At 39.7% G+C, this 24,477-nt stretch overlaps 1 protein-coding gene across 1 annotated transcript in view; it reads left to right on the top strand.

Annotated features, from left to right (window-relative positions):
- Nucleotides 1-5,996: 5,996 nt before the first annotated feature.
- The window catches only part of LOC120540820 (sodium/glucose cotransporter 1-like), a 28,550-nt gene continuing 10,069 nt past the window's right edge, over nt 5,997-24,477 (top strand). Inside the window, exons 1-12 of the mRNA XM_039771895.1 lie at nt 5,997-6,358; nt 8,556-8,627; nt 9,859-9,963; nt 10,813-10,872; nt 11,333-11,437; nt 12,188-12,293; nt 14,372-14,452; nt 14,574-14,794; nt 17,124-17,259; nt 17,567-17,674; nt 18,161-18,311; nt 18,669-18,837. Of these exons, the coding sequence (XP_039627829.1) occupies nt 6,116-6,358; nt 8,556-8,627; nt 9,859-9,963; nt 10,813-10,872; nt 11,333-11,437; nt 12,188-12,293; nt 14,372-14,452; nt 14,574-14,794; nt 17,124-17,259; nt 17,567-17,674; nt 18,161-18,311; nt 18,669-18,837 (1,557 nt within the window). The 5' untranslated portion in view covers nt 5,997-6,115. The remainder of the gene's footprint in view (nt 6,359-8,555; nt 8,628-9,858; nt 9,964-10,812; nt 10,873-11,332; nt 11,438-12,187; nt 12,294-14,371; nt 14,453-14,573; nt 14,795-17,123; nt 17,260-17,566; nt 17,675-18,160; nt 18,312-18,668; nt 18,838-24,477) is intronic.

Below are 24,477 nucleotides of genomic sequence, written 5' to 3'. Positions count from 1 at the left end.
CATCCATCCATCCATTCTTTCGCTCACTTATCTCGTCTCAGGGAGCTGGAGCCTTTCCTGAGGCCCCTGGGTCAAGTTCAGAATGTTCAGGGTCCAAGTTAATCTGCTCCAGTCATGGCATTTTGGGGTGATGTGGCAAGGCAGGTACCATTCAGCTTTTAGTGAACTCTTTTGATTTGACCCTTAGATTCAGGCTGAAACCCAGACTGTTGGTGTAAAGCTGCTCCAAAAGAGGAGTCCCCAAAGGTTAATTGAATCGAAGTCCTCTGTGATACACTATAAACATTAGGAATCAGTGAAGCCCATAAACTTGTTAAATAAATCTGCAGACCTAATGGTTTGCTAGGCGCAAATATGTAGATGGAATGAAATGGGTCACTTTAGAAAACAGGTCAGCAATTGAGGGGAGGCCTATTTTTTATTGCATTTTCAAGCTTTCTCGAGAACCGAATGTTCCAAATCTGTGAAACCAGGCGGTGGTATTTCCAGCAGTCAAAAACAGACATCCAAAAAACCTTAAATGCCCTCCGACTAGTGGCCTGTTTGATCCACTGACTTTATTCAGTCAAGCTAATAGTTGGACAAAGGATGATGATGATATTCTTTTATTTCACTTCTGGTTTACTCACATCTCAGGGTGGTGTTACATACCATCCAGTACCATCGACTTTGGATTTTAACTTTCTGTTACAGCTCGAGGTAGCACAACAGGGCAGTGGTGAAACAGAGTCCTTACTTGGACAGCGTTTGTTTGGAGTTAGCATGTTTTCCTACAGTCTGTGTGAAATATTATCTGATATATATTATTGGAGCTTGTAAACTAGCTTGGTGTGAGTATGCCCTGTAATTGGTTACCATTCTTGCTCCCATTGCTTCCCGGATGGTCTTGGATACTCTGTGATCTTGAACTGGGGAAGTGAGTTAAACGGATGGATGGCGGCGATCATGAGTCTCTCTTATAGATATTTATTTAATGTGTTTTAACTAATTTACTAAAGGCTTGATAACAAAAACTAAAAGTAACAGTAAAAGTAAAAGTCTGGAGTAACAGAACCTTCTCAGACCTGCTTAGTCCAGTCCAGGGTCTTGGGTGGCTGGCGCTTATCCTGGCAGGAAAGTTGCACATATATTCATTTTCGGTTTCACATGGACACAATCTGGAGTTGCCAGGTAATCTAACATGTGAGCCTTTAGACACAGCAGAAATCTCAGGCCTCAGCGGCCTAATCTGTTGCTGTTCTTTAGTAAACAAGTATTGCAGAAAGTGAAGTGTATTGTTTATGTCTGCACGTACTCTCACTACACTTTGACTTCCAGCTTTTACAATAAGTCCAAAGGTTAATGATCACAAGGATAAAAAGTAACTGGTTCAAATTTACATTCATGCCGTAAATTGTTAACCTTTTCAGTTAGGTTTATGTTAGGAGACAACTGCAGTTCAGAGTTATCGGTATACTGTAACTGTCCTCCCTGATAATGTGCAATTTTTATACTGTGCTTATTTTAATTGTATACAAAACATGTTATTTAATACTGTATGAGAAAATGTGTGATGCATAGCTGTATTAATCCCAATGGCAAGCCAAATTTCCTTCTGTAGACAATATAAAATTGAATAATATTAAATTACCAAAAATGTGCTACTGACCTGAAAGAGAGGTAAAGTAAATAAAATTGGACCAAGGTGTTCTGGGTATGGCCGAGTGTTATCAAAGACCATCTGGTCACCTCTTAATGCTTTTTGATGTGATTACAGGTTTTACAAGCCTTCACTTGCTGTTCTCTTTCCTCAGATTTTGTAGGTCACCAGAAATGTACTTTGAAAACATCTTAAAAGCATTTTATAATTGAATGTTCTACATTTGGTAAATCATGGACCCAATTAAAGACTGGGACCTAATCAGCCCAAGGTACAGATAGGAGACCAGAAGGAAGTGTTATCAGGGTTCAAAACCTTGAAGACAAAAACGACAGGACCATGACTTGCTTGACACAGATAATTCACTTTTATCATTTATTAGTTCTTCCAGGCACATAAAAACATTTTTAATCATTTAAAGAATTTCAGTCATGTAACCTGCCAGGTATTTACTTGGTTAACTATCTCTAAACAAGACTGCTCTTAATGGTTCACAAAAACAATAAATATACCGTATACACTCGTGGATAAGTTCTTCCACGGATAAGTCGGGGCTTGATTTTACCGTTTAATTTCTGGTATTTTAGAATGTCGGGCATATAAGCCGAATACAGAAAACTCACATTATTGGTCCAAGAGATTATGATATGCTAACAGCCACCTGAGAGAGTAGCCACGGAGCACACAGCCTTTGTTTTCCTATGTATTGTGCCTACGTGACCACACGGTAATACCCAAACTATTCTGAAACGACGTTTGCACTGATTTGTGTTTTTTGTATCTCATACCCTAATATACCTTTATCATAGGAGCATCCCTTATTTACGATGGAGTGTTCGATCTGAAGAAAATATGAAGCTGGTTTTAAATTAAATGCAGTTGAAGTGGTGAAAGAAATTGGTAATTGCGCTGCAGCAACAAAATTCGATGTATCTGAGAAACTGATGCGAGATTGGAGGCAAGAAGATTTAAAAAAATATACATATATATATATATATAGGTAAGTGTCACATTTTTGAACGGGCGTATAAGTCGGGGTCTGATTTTATGATCGACTTTTTTGGGGTTTCAAGATCCAACTTATACGTAAGTATATATGGTAATTGATAAAAGTTCCCTGAAAACCTCCACCCCACCCGAGTACCATTGCTTATGTGGAAATCTGTAGTATAAATGTATTCCACAGAGGAAAGTTTGTGAGAAGAAATGACCAGGGTTGTAATTCACTTGTCCATACCAATTTTTAAGGTCATGCCCTTTAAACTTAAGCATCTGATGTGTTGACTTCAACCTCCATGGAAAAAGGTGGGGATCTAAATATCCATTGAAACGAGCATTTTCCTTTTTTTGTTGGAAGGATTGAGAAGGGAAATTATGTTGTTAAAACTTTCTGCTGAGATTTTGTAAAACTGAAGTGTGAATCAACTATGCTCTTTCTTATAAATCGTCTTATAAATTCTGCGAGCCTAGTTTAAAGTAACTGGAAGCACTTAATTTGTGCTTACAAGATCGTTACTAGGCTTTGGTGAGATGTCCTAAATAGTACATGTTTAGTTTACTGTATGGCAGTTATTTCTCCTACTACCAGCAGATTCTAGATTTGCTTCAATTATCATTTCTTTCTTAATCTACCTTGATCAAATACATTGTACTACTGATCTATTTTGATCAAATGGGCAGGCATTACAATTTAGGGTCACATGAAGGACCAGTCAGTTACTAAACTCCCAATGTCAGAACAGTGTACCTGGTGTCAGACATAGAGAAACACAAATCAAGGAGTGGAGAAGCCACTGACAAAATGCATGTGGCCAGAGGCTTCAAAAAATCTGCACACCCACTGAGTTTTGCAGACAATTTGTACAGTGACATTCATAAATAAACATATTACATTTTCGTATACATGTACATTTGCACAGTGACAAGGAGAGAATATGCTTGTTTTAATTCAGAAAACAAAGTCCCATGCAGTATGCTGAAACTTCAAACTTTCTTTCCCTGCTGTGCCACTTTGTTATACTGACCTGATGTTCTGTCTCGTAGTCACATTTGCTATTTCCAGAGTAAGAACTGGATTTCTGCTAAAATGAAATATTATTATATTATACATTCTCCAAGGATAGCAAATGGTCAGAGTGCAATAATCTTTATATACTTAGAATGCCAATGTTTTTAACAGGGCAATGTGGTGTCACCATGTTGGGATATGGGGGTGAGGGAGAGTGAAAGCTCAGTTAATATGGGGTGAAGTGCCATGCGCATTCATGAGCTACCAGTACTCGTAAGGCAGGAACGGCCCACTTCAGGCATTGACTAGTACTAGCAGATTCATTGAGGACTCCAATCGTAATATGTCATGCAAAAACAAAAAAATAATGCAGTGACGTGCAGCTCGGGTCAGCTGGAGATGCTGGATGTGATCTAAATAAACGTCCAAGGAATTAGCCATTGAATGGATTATGTCCTTCCTAAACTGATGACGAAATCCACTCTTCCCCCTATTCTTTATCTTTTGTGATTATAACTTCTCGTATACAAACTGTGTTATTTGTTCTGTGGCTTTCTTCTTTATTCCTGTTTATTTTTCTTAATCTAATTCAGAACTTTGACTTTCATGCTCTTATCTGTTGTTTGTTTTTTTTTTTTTACTTTTGATATTAGTTTTTGTCCTGTGACATTAGTGTTATTTTTGCATTGATTGCTAATGTATTCCTTTAAATATTTATGAAGTGGTCTGACCCTGGGAAAGGTGCTATATAAACGTATTTTTGTTTTTTTTATTCTGATCATTAAAAGTACAAGTGAATTTGGCCAGGGTTCATGCAGTGTTGCGCAATGAGCAGTGCATAAATACTGGGGAATGTTATGTATTTAAATAAGTTGTAGGATAAGTCATATTTTATTATAGTTACAAAATCTATTTACATTTCAAATTCTTATTGGATACAAACTTACTTATTGACCACATATAAGGTATTCCCAGATCAAAGAAGTATTTCATTTACTTCTACATATTTTTATTAACCAAAATTGCCTCATTGCTTAAATATGAACATGTGTGGATTAAAATCTGTACTGTGTTGGTTCCTGCCCTTCCCCTAACGCCGCCAACACAGGCGCCTCGACTGCTGCCCTCAGTCCAGACGATGGATATATATCTTAATGCTATTTGCTCAAGTTGTTTGTTTCTTGACTTTATAATGTTTAAATTGTGGTGCTTGATTAGAACTTTATGTTGCGATGGTAGTTGCATGCTGTGGCCCAATAGGCGTGCATTTGAGCAAAATGTCCCCAAATAAAACAACCAGAGTTAAAGTCAAGGAGAGCAAGGTTAAAACGAGTTGCACATTGTATTACACAACAGAATATCAGCCTCTTTAGGCCAACACGCACAGGGGTCTGAGCAGGTGGGGTGGGTGGCTGGCCCACTTACCAGCCAAAGTGCTACTCTTTATAATCGTGTTCTACCTGCTCCTTCGCTCCTTCCTCTGGGCCTTCTTTCTCCCCACTCTTGCCTCGATCTGCTCTCCCAGACTCCATACTTGGTGGCCTCGGGCGTACACAGTGGGTCAATCTAGAATCAGCAGTTCACCAAACATGCCTGTCTTTGGAATGTGGGACACAGTGAGAGCTTGTACATTATATACACACACACACACACACACAGAGTTTGAACCCAGGACACCATGCTAGCTAGACTACCAATCAGTCAAACTTTTTTTTTATATACTGTAACCACCATGGCAAGGCAGTATACGGATCACATGAAAAAACAGTTCAGATCAACTCAAGTGCAGTGGTTTGAACTATCGATGTCCTTATTCATGGGATTACTCTGCAACATAGTCCTCTGTATACAAAATGAAAAGAGAAAATTGAAGATAACCACAATGAGAGATACTAGTAAAGCGGTATTAAGCTACAAAGGAATGAAAAACATGCTAATGAAATTTATTTAAAGGCATAAGTGCCAAAATCTGAGATCATACACATACGGCAGGAGAAATTCCAAATGCGATAACCTACAACATATGAACGTGCACTGAAAAGTGAGCACCTTAGTCTGGCTCCCGAAGACACTGGCTTGTGTAATCATTACTTCCCTACCAGCGTGAACTTTGAGGCACAAGGGCCTCTTTAAAATGCTATTAGCAAGTCTAATTTGGTGTGTAAACGTCCCGACAGGCACAGTCTAACACCTCACAGAGGAGACCTTGACTACTGCTTGGCAAATTGCAGAAGACTTTGATACCAACTGTATGTGACCCACCAGTCAGCCGCAGCCCCTCCTTCACGTTGCTGTGTAGCCCCCCTTAATAGTCTGCCCTGACTATTCTCCTGGCAGTGTGGCTTGTCATTTTTGACTGAGTGATGGTGACCTGAGCTCAGGAGGGCTGCCTTTTAGGGAGGCAGTGGAACAAGGAAGAGAGAACCAAATTTAATGTGTATGCGATTGCACCAGTGAGTTGATTATTAATGATTTGTGTATCCAAGCCCTGGTTAGCATTTATAAAGAAAAGCAAAGAACTCTGCACTTCATTTTGGAAAGAGGCACCAGACTCCAATGCCAGCATGACAGACGCCAGTCTTACAGGGTCGGCAAGAAGCTGGACGTCCACTCCCTCTCCGTCAACTGATGACAGCATGGCCATCAACAATGCGGCTGATATTTCAGTGATTGTGGTCTACTTCATCCTGGTTTTGGCCATTGGCATATGGGTAAGTATTTTTTTTTTTTTCCCTATTTTCTTTCTGATACCTTATGAGAGAGTGTGGGTGTTTGCATGAGGGTATACTTTCCAGGGTTTGTTCCCTCCATGCTGCTCCAGTCCCATGCAGTAGAGAAATAGATTAGGCAGGTCTAATGATTGGCGAACAGTGGGGTGGCATTTGTATTGGTTAAGGGTACAGTGTGGGGCAGCATGAGGAGGTACAAGTGTAGAAAAGTTGTCAGCCAGTACCCCAGTTTAGAGCTGTAGGCAGGCAGACTTCTAAAAGAAGAAGAGTCAGCACTTCAGTTTGCCACATAATTTCTCTGAGCAATCCAAGCACTGTGGTAGGCTCATTCAGCGAACATCAGAATCGGCGTACTGTTCATTCCCCACCAGTGAGCCTTCACTGTACAGTTTCTTCCAATCTAGTCCCGGCATCACAAATTAAGTTAATCGACTACCCAAGTCCCTAAGTGGCGGGAACATGTGCGTAAATAAAGGTATTTCCTGGTTTACCTTTGAAGGAACGCACAGAGTAAATAGTTGCCATTCTAAAAACAAAGGTCCTTTGAAGTCGAGTGTGTTTAAATTACAGGGAGTTTTACTGTCTCACATTTTCAAGGCTCTTTCACCTCCCACGTAGTCCAGATTTTTCCTACCATATTCATATAGCAGAGGTTGGTGGGCTCAATGAAACATGAAACCTAAAAATGTGCATACCACCTGTAGATATTAACCTGTACTGACTAACTAAGAGGGTTAAAAGTTAGCAGGTTTCTTGCAGTAGTCCAGCTCTTCTGTTTGTCTCAATCAGAGTCAGGAAGAGAGAGAAGATCTTTCAAGGGTTAGGGTTTTAAAAATCAAGAATTTCCAATGAGAAAGAGATTTGAGAGTTGGCGAGGGAAAAAAGGCCAAGTCCTCCTCAAGTGAGCTGTTGGACTTGAACTGTTGTGGTCAGTCAGGTCTCTCTGCCAAGGTTTCTGTTTTGCAGCTGCCTCTCTCTATTTCAGCATGACTACAGTTGCCCCTCATGGAGTCCCAAAAGTGACAGCGCTTGGTCAGAGAGTGAACCTTTTGTCACTTCATGTTGACACAGAAACAAATGCGAAGTGTAGCTTGAATTTTTATGGTTCAGAGATTTGTAGATGTGAACAGAAAGCTCAAATTAAATTTTACGACTGACATTGAGGCAGCAGTGGGATGTACAGAAATCAGTATACAAGTGTTCATCTTATGGCCACATTCTTGTCTGTAATGCACACAATTATAAAAAAAAATGACAGAGCACTTTATGAATGAATAAAGTACATCTTCCATTCATTGTTGGAATCCAATGTTTCTAATACACTAATGCAGGAAGTAGCATTAGGGTGCAGGATTCTTGTCGGTCAAAGGACACAATGTTTGCAATCAGATTACCTTGCATTTGAATTTCAGCAATCCACATAACCACAGGGAGAAACGTCTATCTACAGGCAAAATGGGACACTGGTGCAGCGTGGCAGCAACGCTAGCAGCTTCACCATTATATGACTTGCAAGTTGTACAAATGGTGACTTTTTATAGTGTCTTTCTTAATGAACGTGACCTGCATAACCGTTCACAAACGTCCAATCAAAGAATTATAAAGTGATCCGAGTTTGAGCAGAGGCAAAGCAGTGTTCGGCTCGACCTGTGTCACTTTCTGTGGTGACCTTTGTAGTTAGCGAGCTTTGTCAGATGCTTGACATTTGAGCCAGTGATGCCTTTATTGCACCATTGTCAAGCTAAATCTTTTTTACGTTGATTCATTCCTTGGCCTTAACTGCGAGTGAAACACTTTAATTGCTTTTTCTCTCCTCTTCCTGTAAATTGCTACTGTAATCAGGGATTGTCAACAAGGGACGTCTCCCTCCTCTCTACTCTGAAGTCAGGGAAGTTGGATGAGTTGCACGGTGCTATACAATGCACCTTTGTGGCCTTCGATTTTTTTTAAACCTGCTCTGTGAGGCAGCAGGAGTCAGCACTGAATTGGATGCCAGTGTTGCTTTAATTTTAATCTTATCTGTATTTCTAGACGTTGAATAGAGGTGTAGACGAACCTGATTAGGTATGATAAGATGAGAAAACAGAACTCCACCTTTGGGCTTTTTCTTTTTAAGCAAAATGCTTTACCCTAATACCCCATGATCAAATTGATAATTGACTTTTTTTTTGTTTTTAAGGCAATGATACGCAGCAACCGAGGCACTGTGGGAGGATTTTTTCTGGCAGGGCGCAGCATGGTTTGGTGGCCAGTAAGTATCTGTGTAACAGTGCAAACCACAACTGTTGAGATCATGGAGTGGCTGCTCACGATGACAGATGGAATAGCAAACAATGGGGCATTTGAGTAGAAAGAAGCAGCAAACACTAATAAGAGAGAGATCTCTTGTTGTTTTATACATTTCTGTCATTTGTGTTGGTTGGAGGCCCAATATCAGTTCTCACAGTCTCATTTCATGTGCACTTGTAAGTTCAGCTAACTACACATTATTCCAAACTTAATCCAAAATTTACTGAAGGTAAATTACTGAACACAACAATACTGAGCCATACAGTATGCACATCAACACATCAGTCTTGGGAAGAAGCCCTGGTCAGGGCAGAAGTCCAGTGCATAGTGTATTGTCACCCAAGACCAGATTAGAGTCAACAATTAACCTAACACATGCTGTATGTCTTTGGGGAGGTGGCAAAAAGCCCACCCACTCATGGTAAGAACATGCATACTCTATAAACAAAAACTAGAACCAGGAGTGGAATTCAGATCTTGGATCCATGAAGCAGCAGCTCTTGCCACCTCACTGTCCTTTATAGTCATATAAATGCATTCAGAGGCAGTTAAAAGGTTATAGATAGATAGACCAGTCTCTCTACGTTTTTCATTGAATTAAGTGGTTAAAAGATTAATGTAGATAAGAGGATCTTCCCTGATCCCTCCTGCATTGGCCTTTGTCCTTCTACTGAGATGAACTTGATAAGGTGAGAAGAACCAGTGCTCCAGACACCCGTACAAGTGTCATTGCTTGCTCACTCTCTCTGGACATCCTTACTGTAACTCGGGTAAAACATTTGGTAGCCTCTTTTATGAAGCACACTGGTATGGTTCTTTTATTACCAGGGTAAACACAAAAAAAAAACAAAACACAGCAATGGAACCTTTGCTTGATGGCCCATTAACGTTTTGTGTCAAAAGTACCGTATATATATACTTACATATAAGTCGGGTCTTGATACCCGAAATACTGGCATACTATGAGAGGATATTCTTCTAGTGATGTCAGATTAAACTGTGGATTTCAAAACCCAGGCAGAAGAATACCTCTGTTCAAAACAAGCATCTTTTCCTTCCTTCCTAACCTTAACCCAGGAAAAATTAGTTATTGGCTATAAGTTAAGGTCTCCATAGCTCTCTGTTCTCCTTCAACCAAGCTTCCAAGCCTAATTCCTAGATTATAAGCTCTACTATGGTTTGCTTGATTTCAGATCGGTGCCTCTCTGTTTGCCAGTAATATTGGCAGCGGTCACTTTGTCGGCTTGGCTGGGACAGGAGCAGCGGCTGGGATTGCAATTGGAGGCTTTGAATGGAACGTGAGTATCTGCAACTCTCCTTTTCTGCTCTTCAGTGAAACACGAGGTTAGATATTCTAGGCTGACACATAGGAGTAAAGTGAACAGAAGAGTACTATGCTCAAGATCTCAAGCTCTTTATCACTAAGATGATGCCCACGGTCAGACACACTGTTTATTGATTATATTTCGGATGTTGTAAATCTATTCGTTGATGTAAATGTTGACCTTTACAATTGTAAAAACACTTGCTTGATTCTCTGTATCAGAATGTTAATATAAAACAGGGGTGCCCAATGCATTGATCGCGGTCAACCGGTAGATCGCAAAGGTAGTGCAGGTAGATCACGTTACGTTCAAAACATTTTTTTAAAAGTTAGTCTATCATATATCCTCCCTATGGCATTTGCCACTTGATTGACATACAGGGCGGCCAGTCTGAGATCTTTCTTCTGACACACTGGTCATCCCACACACATGATAAAACCCGCAAGCTATTGCAAAACTCCGCCTATGATCTAGTTAGCCTTCCAATTTATATCGAGTAAAGAAGGGATTTAAAAAAAAAAAATTGTTTGGGGAGGGTAGTATATATATAATCATTTTTAATGTAGGTAGATCATTTTGACCTAGTCATTTTAAAAGTAGCTCACAAGCCGAAAAAGTGTGGGCACCCCTGATATAAAACATAAAGCTAAATACGTGTTTGCATGTATAACAAGCATTCCTTCCATTTGTGTGCAATGTAAACTCCTCAGTTAGTGTGATGTCCGTTTCTTTGACTATTGACCTCTTGGTCTGTCACCTCAACACAAATGTAATGGCGCTGGTTCATGTTGCTAACCACTGCAATGTTTTCTCTATTTTTAGGCATTGGTGATGGTTCTTCTGCTTGGATGGCTGTTCGTGCCGATCTACATTAAAGCTGGGGTGAGTTCTACTAGTTATCCATTCACGGAGCAGTGTTTGGAGAGTCTACATGCCTCATACAATTTCAGGAGACTCATATTAAACAAAATAAGGGGGTATGTCTATCTGTTGCATTTAGAAACATGGACTTCCATGTGGAGAATAGAACTTCTTCAGCACCAAGCAGTCGTCATTTAAACAGTCAGCTGTCAAAGTCACCGTCCTGCACTTTCAGCAAGTTTCTGTGGGCACCAGTAGTTGAACTCGTGAAACTGTGTAAAACACAACCATTTTAATTGTGGCATAGAGTAAATGGATTTCTCAACCTCTCTATTTATTATGGTTTCATATTATTATTTAGCATCTTTTTTTTTCTTTTTCCCATCTTCCACACGACAGGTTGACTGCCAAATGCAAGGATGTCCCATGAATTTGTGTACTGAAACTTCTCAAGTCATTTTTTTTTTTTTTATTGTTGTAGGTGGTGACCATGCCTGAATATTTAAAGAAGCGATTTGGGGGCCAGCGTATCCGCATCTACCTGTCTATCCTCTCCCTACTCCTGTACGTCTTCACCAAGATCTCGGTATGTCTAGAGGGGTGTGTGACCTCAGGGAGGTGCTACTTCAGGAGTGTCAAGTTTATATACTGGAGGGCCACAGTAGCTGCTATCTGGAATAACAAAAGCAGACATTTTTCAACCTGAGTGATGCCTGATTGATAGCTTTTTCTCCCACACTGTTAACAGAACAAATCCTTGCTATACTGCCTGTTCATTACCTTTATTTATAACACACTTGTCCATTACTGAAGTGTGTATACAGTTCTGATACCATTATGTTTATGCAGAAGGCCAGCATGAAAGGTGAGGGTGGAAGGTTGTGGTATGGAAGCCCTCTGATCAATGTTAAAACTGCTTCTTCTATCTTCCCTTTCATGATTAGCTGGAGATTCACTAAAGCAATAGTTGTGCATGTTTACTAATATAATATTTAAGGTCAGGTTAGGTCACCTTTTGTTTATTTGGCATAAATAAAGGAGTCATAAAAAGGGTAGATGGAGCTGCATAACCCTGTTCTCTCATCATGAAGAAAAGCCTGAGAGCCTCTAGTCTGCTATGCCTGTCAAGTCAGTCAGTCAGTCAGTCAGTCTGCTGGAGCCAATCCCAGCCAACACAGGGCGCAAGGCAGGAAACAAACCCTGGGCAGGGCGCCAGTCCACCGCAGTGCCTGTAAAGTGGCATGTCTACTGTATTTCAGGGCCAGGAAGACATAGACAGGGCATGACTTGCACAATGATTGAGTGGCTTACTCACATACAGTATGTCTCTTGGCAGGCGGACATGTTCTCTGGTGCTATCTTCATCCAGCAGGCTTTGGGTCTGGATATTTACCTGGCTGTCTTCATCTTGCTGTTGATTACTGCATTATACACTGTAACAGGTTGGTGACATTGCTATGCATCATGGTGTTAATCAAAACCCCTCTGACCATGGCTTATTGCAGCTATGAAATAAATGGGTCACAGAGAAGCATCAGGGCTTGTTCGTTGTTAACTAACAGCTGTGTAAAGTATTGATACAACGGTGTTTAGAGGTTCAGTCCCAGAAAAATAAAATGATTGTATATACTCACATATAAGTCGGGTCTTGAAACCCGAAAAATCGATCATTTTTTTTTTTTTTACATCTTCTTGTCTCCACCAATCTCACATCAGTTTCTCAGACACATTGAATTTTGTTGCAGCAGTGCAGTTACCAATTTCTTTCGGTTTAATTTAAAACCACCTTCATATTTTCTTCTGATTGAACGCTCCATCATAGATAAGGTATGCTCTTACAATAAAGGTGTATGAGATACAAAAAACACAAATCAGTGCAAACGTCGCTTCAGAATCGTTCAGGTATTACCGTGTGGTCATGTAGGCACAATACATAGGAAAAAAAAAAAGGCTGTGTGCTCCATGGTTACTCTCCCAGGTGAGTGTTAGCATATCATAATCTCTTGGACCAATAGTGTGAGTTTTCCGCATTCGACTTATACAACTAACATTATAAAACACCAGAAATCATACTGTAAAATCAAGCCCCGACTTATCTGCGAGAGAACTTATCTGCAAGTATATACGGTAACTGAATTATGATTGGAGTTAACTGGCAAAAAATATTCACATTATTGAGAGTGACAATCAGCCAAAGATTTGCAGAAAAGTCTTTGAGAGTCGTAGTCAAAGACCTGTTTTTATAATGAGATAATAAAACACTAGTCTTCATATTTGAATCTGGGAACCTCAAATTCCAGCCATTTTTTTCAGCAAGAGGCAAGGTAAGAACAATTAGTTTGAAAACAAGAATGTAGCACATGTATGTCACTAATCATGTGGCTTCTACACTGCACGCCATCCAAAGGTGTTGAGGGTGTGGCATCATACAATATTGGAGGATACCGCACTTTTATAAAGACAATTATGAATTAATTACTGCCCAGTGATATTGGTGAGGGGTTGAGAGCTCTCTTATAAAATAACTTTGTGAAAGAATGGATGCCTGCCAGTCACAACCATCTAGTTAAATGGCGTGTGTGAAAACAGAGTAGCTTTATCACATTTAAAAATGACCTCTGGCTAAAAACGTGTTGCTCATTGCTAAACAAATACATTTCTTCATTCATACGTCTAATATTGAACCTGCTTATCATGCTTCAGAGTATCTCGATAGTTTTGTGCATGCAGGGAAACCACAAAAACAACAACGATAATGTTGGAAGTCTAAAGATAGCAAAAAATTTAAGGAAAAACATAAAATTGATAGCAGCAATCAAAAGTATGTAGCCTTCTTCACAGAGCCCAGTGGCTGATGGTACATGGTAGTACTTCAGGTGAATGGCGCGTGGTGAGCCAGTGGGCTGAATAGCCTGCCCTTGTCCAGATTGTTCTTATATTCTTGTAGTTTGCACATGTGCAGCTGGCTGGAGTCATTTGAAGTTGGACATCAATTTCTTTTTATTTTCTGCCACCATGCAGTAGAGTATCTTATCTTAATGGCAGGCCCTATCCACAGGTTTTTTTTAGAGTGTTTCACTCCTGAATTCTTCTTTTCTTTTATGCTGAGACTATAGTTGGTAGACACCACATCTACAAAGCCCATTGTTAGGTGTTTTTTACAGCAGCTCTTCGCACTGAAAATCTGAACTAATATAAAAAAAATGTCATACCCTGGTGTTTCAGAAATAAGATATTTTTTTTAATGGGTCTTTTAGTGGAGTTACATTTTATATTGGATTTTCTCTTTTACACATTTATATAAAATGTGAAATTGTAGATCATTTACTGTTTACGCCCATGATTTGTGACATAATTAATCAGTGTTGCCTGCAATGCCGAAGCCCACTGTTGATAACAGTAATGTAATAATCTCACAAATTTCCTTTACATTGTAACATTAATTTTTTAAAAATCTTCCATGCTTCTACTATCATCTATCCCAGGACCTTTCAGGTCATTTTGCTCTCTGTCTTCCTAGGGGGTCTGGCCGCTGTCATTTATACCGACACTCTGCAGTCCTTCATTATGGTTGTTGGTGCCTTTATTCTAATGGGCTTTGGTAAGTCCTCCTTTTCCTTTAACATTCAAATCAAGCTTCATGGACCTTCTATTAAAAATATTTAACTGCTGGCACAGATCTGTAGTAGCTGAATCTGTTCTTTTTCAAAATACTCCCACAGCCTTCCATGAAGTTGGAGGTTATAATGCTTTCATTGAGAAATACATGGAGGCCATTCCCAGGATCACCACTGAAGCCGGCTACAACATCAGTGCCTCCTGCTATACTCCTCGACCGGACTCCTTTCACATTTTCAGAAACGCTGTCACTGGAGACCTCCCATGGCCAGGGCTTGTATTTGGATTGTCCATCTTGGGCATATGGTACTGGTGCACTGATCAGGTATGTGAGGGTAGAGGTAGGTAGACATCATGGAAAATTGCTCTGCATCTCCAGCGGTGACCACATTGGGTTGACTAATGGTTGTAAAGAGATACTGAATGACTTTGACATCTAATATGCTCAGGCCTGCTGCTGGAGATCTGACTAACTAATGATAGACAATGCTCAGTGTGTCTTTTTTTGGTAACTATAGGGTATTAAAAAAAAACAATGAAGAACCTTGAACAGTTAGTGGGATTCCAAGACATTATTCATTACTGAACGTTCAATCAACATTTTAAAAATAATGCAGAGGCTTTCTTATCCTGAAACTGCAGGATAACTACAAGAAATGATTTATACATAGGAGTGTTATCAAGATAAAGAAAAAACTTAAAATCTCAAAAATTGGTAAAAAGCACCAAGACCACTATCCATGGATATTCTGCTAACTAATGAATGATCATAATGAAGCCTCGAAGAAAAGAAAGGGACAGAACACATACCAGCCTCAACCCCACCAAAGGCAGTTGTCCGATCTTCTAATGACCACTTTAGTAGATGGTGCAGATCCATGCCTTGTTTTTGGTGACTGGTGTGATATCACTGAACACTTGACTGACTTGCTCACTCAGTCATTTTGCATCTATTTTGCCATTTGAGGGTCATGGTAGAAATAGGCTGAACAGCCCAGACCATACTTAGCCAAATCCCTAGTAACAGTCCAAATCTTCTGTTGGATTTCCAGCCCTTCAGAGACCCATAATTTGTCCAGTGAGTCTTCCCTGGTATACCTCCAGGGTCATCCTCAATAGATTCCTATTCTATATCATTGTACATCTGTCTGTCTGTCTGTCTGGAGTTGCTCAACTCTACTCCGTGGTCCTCCTAGTGGAACCCTGGGTAGAAATCTCATTTTGGCTACCTGCTCATGTGACATCACACTTTCAGTTACTAACCAAAGATTACATGTGAGAGTGGGATAGAGATTAAATGAGGTTCTATCTCCAGTTCCAAAATCACCCATCTAATACAAATCAAACAATAACCGCACCAACGGACCAATATGTCACTCATTTGTGAACAAGAACCCAACACATATGAAATCTTCAGCAAGCTCTAACCGCTTGTTGCTTGCTTATAAAACACAAGCTGCTCTTTTCCTGGAGAGGACCTTGAGCCTGGATGCTTAGGTGATTATTCTCTTTCCATCTGCTTCACATTCAGTAGTGAACCACAGCAGAATGCACTGGAGGTAACAGCTGATACCAAGAACACAACATCCTGTGCAAACAGTAGAGATGCAACTTTTATGACGTCAAAATGGAACACCCGTACTTTAAAGGGGATCCAATTCTTTGCAGTCCTTGGATATCCCAAAAATGAGAAGACAATAAATAGACTTGTTGGAGCCTTGAACCTACTTTAAATAGACTTGAAACCTGTCACTGTCCAAGAACAGATTCCTCTACCTTTTTTGCATTTGAGTTGTTAAACTTTTTTGGGGGTCTACAAAGTGTGTGTGAAATTTGCATAGGATTAGAAAATTTCCAAGGCCCTTCACATTTCTATGCTAGGAAAATAGATGTAGAATTTGGTTACTTGGTCAGGCCAGAACCCATTTTGGTCTAATGAAGCTGAGATTTGACTGATGTTTGGACCCTCGTGTTCTATACCTTGGCATGTGATTTCCCAAGGAGACTGAGGAATGCAGTTATTTGGTAGCTCTTTTGCCCCCATCCAAGTTTTATTTTTGAAGCAGTTACCACCACCTCAGTCTTCTAACCTGTAGTTCCCCATTAACTGCAATACATCTATGCAACTCTTCCAGCATTATCTGCTGGACCTCATCCACCCTGGCGGCATTGCCAATGCAGAGTCTTCAATAAACTCAACGACCTCGGCCACAAACATAGATCCAGTCTCACTAAATGCCTCCCATTCTGCATTTTCCAAAGCCAGCACATACAACAAAGGTTTTTCTGCGTGCATCTTCTACTGCTAAACAACATATTCAGTCAAAGGCAATATTTCTTTCACAGAAAAAAAACCTGCCCAAAGTCACTGAATAATTTGTTAAAGCCTCTGTGAAGCTTTATGAGAGTCATCGATCATGGCCTCCCCAGACGACTGCTGCACATGGAGATTTTGCTTTGGCCTCTGCTGCCATCTTCTTGATGCACCAAAACCTCTCCATCAGTCCCAGAGAACTGACAATTAATTTGAAAGCATCCTTCCTTATTGGTGTTATCCGACAGGTCATAGTTCTTCTGCCTTGGTGGTGCTCCTCTTTTAAATTTGAAAAGTGTTCTCATATCGTCACTCACAACACCTTTCTCTCTGTCACCAGGTAATTGTTCAGCGTTGTCTCTCTGCCAAAAACATGTCTCATGTGAAAGCTGGCTGCATTCTGTGTGGCTATCTCAAATTGCTGCCCATGTTTCTGATGGTGTTCCCAGGGATGATCAGCAGGATTTTGTACACAGGTGAGTGTGTTGTAAAAGCTGATGGGATGGGAATGTGCAGATGGGTTCTGTAAATGATTCAAAATAATTCCAAGAGGAACTATGAATGTAATAAGGTTGGCATAGTTGTATTTTGGATTCCCTGCACCTTTTTTTCTGCTAGTCATGGGTGAAATTGAAAACACGGCTATGACTGTCATGTATTTTGTAATGAAGTGGTCTAATTATAGGACCTGAATGGCAGAATGAGACCTGCTTGGACTGGGGTGACAGTCAATGGTCACAGTGGGACCGGAAGCAACAGCTAAACATGTTATTCTCATTGCAGATGTGGTCGCTTGTGCAACCCCAGCTCAGTGTGAGGCCAGCTGTAAAGTGAGTGTAGGTTGCAGTAACATCGCTTATCCCAGGCTGGTGGTCAAATTGATGCCAAATGGTAAGTGTCTAAACACATGACACCCACTAACTCTGACGGTCACCAGGTTACTCAATGTGCCGGTGAATCCCCTGAGTTAGATCTTCTCTCTAGCTGGTGTCTCTTTGTGGAAAGATTGCAACCCTGAAGATAAATTTTATTATAACCTTTGACTTAAAAATCTATTTTAGATTCTGGCCATTTTTTTAGATCTCCTGTTTTGTGGTTTAGAGGTTGATTTTTGATGTAATTTATGTAAAGGTGTGACGTCTTCAGCCTTTGGCGCTGCTTTTCAAATGTCACTGGGTAATGTACTCACTAGTTTGGGTAAGCTGTTCACTGCAAGTGCCTGACATATTTATTTTCTGGCCTTGGCATGCGTACTATGTCAGTGAAGCTAATTACTATGTGTGTCTGAGGCAGGCTTCATCCAACTCTTAAGTATTTTGACCGTTAGCGTTCATTGTAAGGAATGACTAGATTAAATGTGCTTTTCTCCCCTTGCAGGCTTGCGAGGTCTAATGCTGTCTGTGATGTTGGCATCTCTCATGAGCTCCCTGACTTCCATCTTTAACAGTGCCAGTACTTTGTTTACCATGGACATTTATGCCAGAATCCGAAAGCGTGCAACAGAAAAGGAGCTTATGTTGGCTGGAAGGTATGACCTCCTTGAAAAGCTTTTTTTAAATGAAATGTCTCGGGGCTTCTTGGTAAAGGAGTCTGTTTCCACCGTAATGCAGGCATCACCTGTTAATAAAATTGATCACATGGAATCGTGGAGTGGGGAGTGAAGATCTGGTCAAAGGGGTTCCTGACAAGTCATAGGTCACTTTTGTAAAAATTGGGTTTTTCAGTTTTTTATTGTGCAAATAATAATTAAATAATGAAAAAATAAATACCAAAACAAGAATGTGCCTCCCTGATATCAAGACATTTTTTCCCAAATGTCTCTATAGCCACCTCTCGCCAGTTTCACACCACTCTCTGACCTGTCCTTCTCCTTTGTGTATTTTAGGGTTTTTATCCTCTTCCTCATTGGTATCAGCATTGCCTGGATCCCGATTGTCCAGGCAGCTCAGGGAGGGCAGCTATTTGACTACATTCAGTCCATCACCAGCTACCTGGGCCCTCCAATTGCTTCTGTCTTCATATTGGCAATCTTCTGCAAACGTGTCAATGAGCAGGTAAGTGGCAGGCGGTGGCCTGTTTTTTCTAGCAACTTGTATGTTTGTGTCAGGAGAATTGCTGCTGTGCCTTTTTCTGACAACAGTTTTGTTTGAACATGAGGAGCAGAAGAGCAATGACAAGCTGAAATAGAAGTCAGCAGATCATAGACTAGTGCTATTTTGATTTTCATTTTGTCTTGTTTTATTCTTCTCCTTCTGCCATGTTCAGATTGCAACTGTGAAGCTCATGACTTAAAGCTAACAGAAAAAATAAAATGTGTGGTAGGCTGTCCATTTGTATGTTTCATTACTTAGAGCTCCTGCAGGTAATTACTTCTTAGTGGCTCACTGTTATTTGACTATAGATAGTTTATAGTTAGTTCCACTAGAGGTGCACAAAGAAATTCCTGCTGATTTAGTGGTTAACACATGTCTGCATTGTCAACTGTAAGGTAGTGATCATCTACGTATTAAGGAAAAAATCCATCATAATGTGTTTTTGGCACAGAGTGTTATAGTATTATAAGCTTGTCATGAAATGCATTTTAAACTTCAATTGTGACTCTAGTTTGTAAATTTCTGCAGTCCATGTAATTCATATGTACAGTTAAAAATCAACAGAAAACCTTTCAGTAGTCCAACCATTCAGCTTAATGGACCCATTGTTGTGGTAGCATGCCCAGCCCACAGAAGAATGGCCATGTTTAGTTTTATACTGCCCAGTGTGCAGCGTCAGTTGTCCTGCACTAATGCCGCTATAGACCTACTGTATTTATTCTCATTTCTCCTACTATTTCCTCTTTTTTTTTTTTTTTTACTTCCTGTTTTTGCATTGCACTGCATTAGTCCAAATAAACATTTAGGCGGACCTCTCATAGAGTTGATAAACCTAGAATGATGCCAAGGAGAGCAGAATATTTATTGGGCAATACAATATATGCATGGGGGAAATTAAATAAAGTACAGCACAAAATAGAAAACTGTGGCCTATTCCAGGCCAGCCTTTAAATGGAGGCTTCTGTCTACTGAGTGGGGTGGTATGTCCAGTTGCCCAAAACTATTCCACAATAATGCACTCTTAAAATCCCCTGACTCACTCTCTCTATTTCTCTCTCTTTCAGCTCTGGCCTCTTTATCTTTAGTCTTTTTGAACATTTGTTCCAAATTCTCCTTCTGACTTCACTTTCATTAGTAGGGAATTGCCTTTAGACCCCAAACAATGGTCAGAACAGTCAGGTACACTTGTTGGAATTTCAGTGGCACTTTCCTAGATTTCCATGCGACATCTTCAAAATGCTCACATCGCATTGTATAAAAACTAAATTTGGTGTAAAGCCATGCACATTCTCACACCAGCTCAAACCATTACGTATGCACATTTTTGGCTCAGTTATGCACACTGGTGGCACCCAACGTCAAAGCAGTGCTACTGTTCCTGTGTGTTTCCCTTTATTTTTAAGATTCATATCCCTGACGCGGCTTTATCAAATACACTGATAACCTCATATCGGTTTTTAGTTTAAGGCATCTGATTGTAATCAACCTATAATAATATAATGATGCACGGAATGGCCAAGCTATTCCAAATACCATAGCTGGTTTAGCATTGTTACTCTCAGTGCACCACTCAGAGTATTTTAACCCACTGTATCTGAGTGCTGTACAGCAGATTGTGTTGAGAGCGGAGATCATTATCGGGATACAGCATCAAGCACACATTGCCTCAGCGATATGCACAGTCTATTTGAACCTCTTCCATACTGTAAACGCTTCAGAGCCTTTCCTGTAGGGACCTCGCAGGTCAGAAGCAGTTTCATCCCAAGAGCTCTAAACACACTCAATCAATTCATCAAGTGCTCCCGGTAGAAACGTTTGTACTGATAAGTAAGATAATAAGTATCTCACTGTAAACTTGCACTTCAGTTATAATATTGCACAACCTGAGCCACTTCTGCTTTCATATTGTATGTTTTTCATTGTTTTTATTGTATTATTATTACTGTTATTTTATCATTTTATAGGAAAATAAGTTCTAAGGCAATTTAAATTTCCAAGATCTATCTTCATGGAGTTCTAGATATCATTTTTAAAATGAAATGCATTAAAGTATATATATTACATTATACAGATACATTTTTAACTTCATTTAAATAATGTATACTGTTAATAATTAAATGTGTGGATATGGTAGACAGTGGTAGCAATAAGCTGGTGTCCCATTCACGGATAGTTCCTGCCTCGTGCTATATGCTTGCTGGGACTGGCGTGACCCTAGATGAATAGATGGTTTGGATAATTAAACATATACTACGAAGCTATTTTACTGTTCCTTAAAAGTTTTGAAGAATCAGCGTTCTAAGCTTGGAGATGATTTTGCATTTATTAAAGAACTTATTGTGGTGATTGGAATCGGGGGTTAGTACTTTTGAAAGGGACAGTACTGTTGCAATAAATTATTTCATTGAGGGTCATGCAGCAAGCATCTAGCGGGAGGCAGGAACAATCTCTTGACGGGGCACCAGCTCATTGTTACTTCTGCGCCACCGTGCCTTCATGTTTTATACATGCTTTAATTCCTGTCATCATGATATATCAAGTATACATCTTAGTATTTAATTAGTTTGAGATCTGTAACATCATGAATGTTAATGTATTCTGTGCCAGGTCGAGCGTAAGAGAAAGCCCATTTAAGTAGCACAAGTACATAGAAGAACACACAGAGTACAAAGCATTTAATGTGCTATTTTAGTTACGATGGAATTTGAGAAACTAGTAAATTAAATGATTTTAGGATGGCGTTTATAACGTTCTACTTTAATGACAAAATAAACTACGTGATTAAAGTGGAACTTTTGAGATTAAAGTTGACATTTCAAGTTTTTTTTTTCTTTTTCTTTCAACTGTTCCCCTATTTTTTTTCTTTTCTCTGTATCCTAATAAGCTTCCATAAGACACTCAGACAGTTGGCTACAACTCTCCTTTTCATGGCGACTTTAATATCTGACCACTTCTATTTAATTGCATGTACTGTGCGACTTTCTGAACTTTCGATCAACTTCCTTTTGTTGTTTATATAACTGCTTAAACCAACAAATAGTATGTTTTCCATTGCTTCCACTTGGCATTTGCTGAAATTCTTCTTTTTTCCCTGTGCTTTGCCATTGTCTTTTCACACAATGCTAAACTTAAAGGAATATTTATATTGATTTGCATATTCAAAGAGGTGTAATTCTGGGAGGAGTCTGGGAGGGGCGGCAGGCACGTGCACGAGTGTTACATTTCACGCAGACCGGGATTTATGTAGTGGAATTGCACTGAAGTTGGCTTACGCATGGTTTTCTGCATCTGAAGTTTTTTGTGCGTACGCACATTTCGACTTTTGTCTGTATGCCGCATTTTAATGTCAGTTCTACGCACTATGTTATGCATGAGGCCTCTGATCTCCAGCTCCCGTTTTAAGGGCCAGGTCTCTCTGACAGGCCATGGATAGCCTACCCTGCATTATACAGCAGCACTGATCCCAATCTACTATGTTAAACCATCTTGTTGTCCCCTAATGACCTGAAGGACGACTTTTAATCACAGCCCCGACATTGAAAGTGTCTAGCTTCTGACTCCATAAATTAATTGCGAATGATGTAGCCATTCCCTGCCAGGTGTGTAGGAGCAGCCTTGTTGATACCTTGTGCAAGCCTCTAGTTTGCACATTCAGCACAACCACCTGTGTCCAGCTTGTACACTGTTAACTTAAAGAATGGCAGATTCAATATTTTAGATAAGTTGCACTGTTTGATAGATTAAAAGCAATTCATTTCCAGATAAGTTCTGATTGAAAAAGTGAAGAGTTCAGCTTCTTTCACTTTCACAATACAAAAGTGCTTGTCGGCTGAGCGCCTTTCTTTGGCCTACTTCCTTATTTTGTGAACTCGGTTCCTTTTTCAAAAACTGCAAGCGTGTAATTTCAGACATGTCATTTTTGTATATCCCTATCACATTTTCTGAATTTTCAAGCAACACTGCTCTTCAAGTTGATCATCTGTGCTGCAAAAAGCAGAGAAAAATTCCAAGAAATGTTTGTGTTCTTTCTTATGCACTTTCACTAGCTGTCCTTGTATAGATGACTCATTCCAGATAGGTAGAAGAGCTGCCGCTTTTTCCTAAACCTAAATAAGTCAAGCCAAGTGGCTTTATTGTCATACCATTAATATGCAGTATTGCAGCATATAGTGCACGAAATAGTGTTTCTCAGGGCCATGGGGCAACATAAACATAAACACAGGACAAGTGCAAGACGAACAAATAATAGGTAAGTGAGAAGATAGTATGCATAGTAATAAAAAATAACAATATCAATTGATAATGAAAAACAACAGTAGTGTAACAAATGTGTGTAACATGTATATTCACATACATAATCTCACATCTCCAAAACCGCTGTTATGTCTGTGCATTATGTGAATGTTTTTTCGTCACCTTAACTCTTTACATCTGTTCATCTATTCTATTGGATTATACATATATTCTGTTTGTCATGCTACCTATTATGTCTGTCTGTTGTTGTATAACGTGCACTTGTCTTTATTTTTGTGTTCGTACTTTGAGCCTGGAGAAACGCAATTATCGCTCAGCTGTGCACTCCTTGTTGTATGATCTGAATGACAATAAAGTAAATCCATCCACCCATCCAAATATATTGCATATAAATAAGCTACTAGGAGCAAATCTGAGGGCACGGGGGCAGCACCAAGCGCAATCACCTCTCCTAAATTCAATTTGACCCCCTGTCTTGAATTTGCACCTTAAGACCAACACAGAATCGTTAATATGTGTAACCCTTTGTGGGAAATAGTCATTTATTGCAAATATCTATAAACTGAAAATGACCTACATAAGTGATATGCTTAAGCAGTCTTCTTCACACAGAATCAATTAACTGCCTATAGGATAAGCAACAAAAAGACCCGAACCCTGTAGACTTGTACTACCATATATTAAGATATAAAGAGTATGCATGAGAAAATGCATGGGGCCAACACTGCATTCAGAGAGGAACTGAAGGTCAATAATAATATAATTATGTATATTGTGTGTGTGTGTGTGTACATATGGAATTAGGAGGTGAGTGACGGCAATAGTTTCACTGGCTTTATAAGGAAGAATGGCCAGGGTGGTGAAATAAAGTGAGAGGAGAACTGTTGGTGATGATTATAAGTGGGCATGTGCTTCAGACACCCCAGCAGACATACAGGGCTACCAACGTTTATTGGGTCAGTCAGGATTTGATTCTGTTTGTTGTTATTTGCTTCTTGTTTATATATCCTTCCCTTTTTATTTTGGTAATAAGACACTCATTTTTAATAGCCTTGGTCTCATTTATTTTGCATTTAAGGACAGTTTACGAGCATCCACAAGTGGAACAAGTCGAGTGCCTAATGAGGGAGCGTGATATGCAAGACGAAGCGACTCACAGGATGTTAGTTTTCAGAGCTGTTAATAGTATCAGTGCTACACAATAGAATGATAGAGCCTTGCTTCTGCATTAGATAGATAGAGATAGATAGATAGATAGATACTTTATTAATCCCAAGGGGAAATTCACATTAAAACACTGCAGAGATGTCAGTTTTGTGTTTTCCCAGTCACAAAGCTTAAAAATGC

Source organism: Polypterus senegalus, chromosome 12 (genome assembly GCF_016835505.1).
Source record: "Polypterus senegalus isolate Bchr_013 chromosome 12, ASM1683550v1, whole genome shotgun sequence".
Taxonomy (NCBI): Eukaryota; Metazoa; Chordata; class Cladistia; order Polypteriformes; family Polypteridae; genus Polypterus; species Polypterus senegalus.
This window is presented reverse-complemented; position numbering and strand designations above follow the sequence as displayed.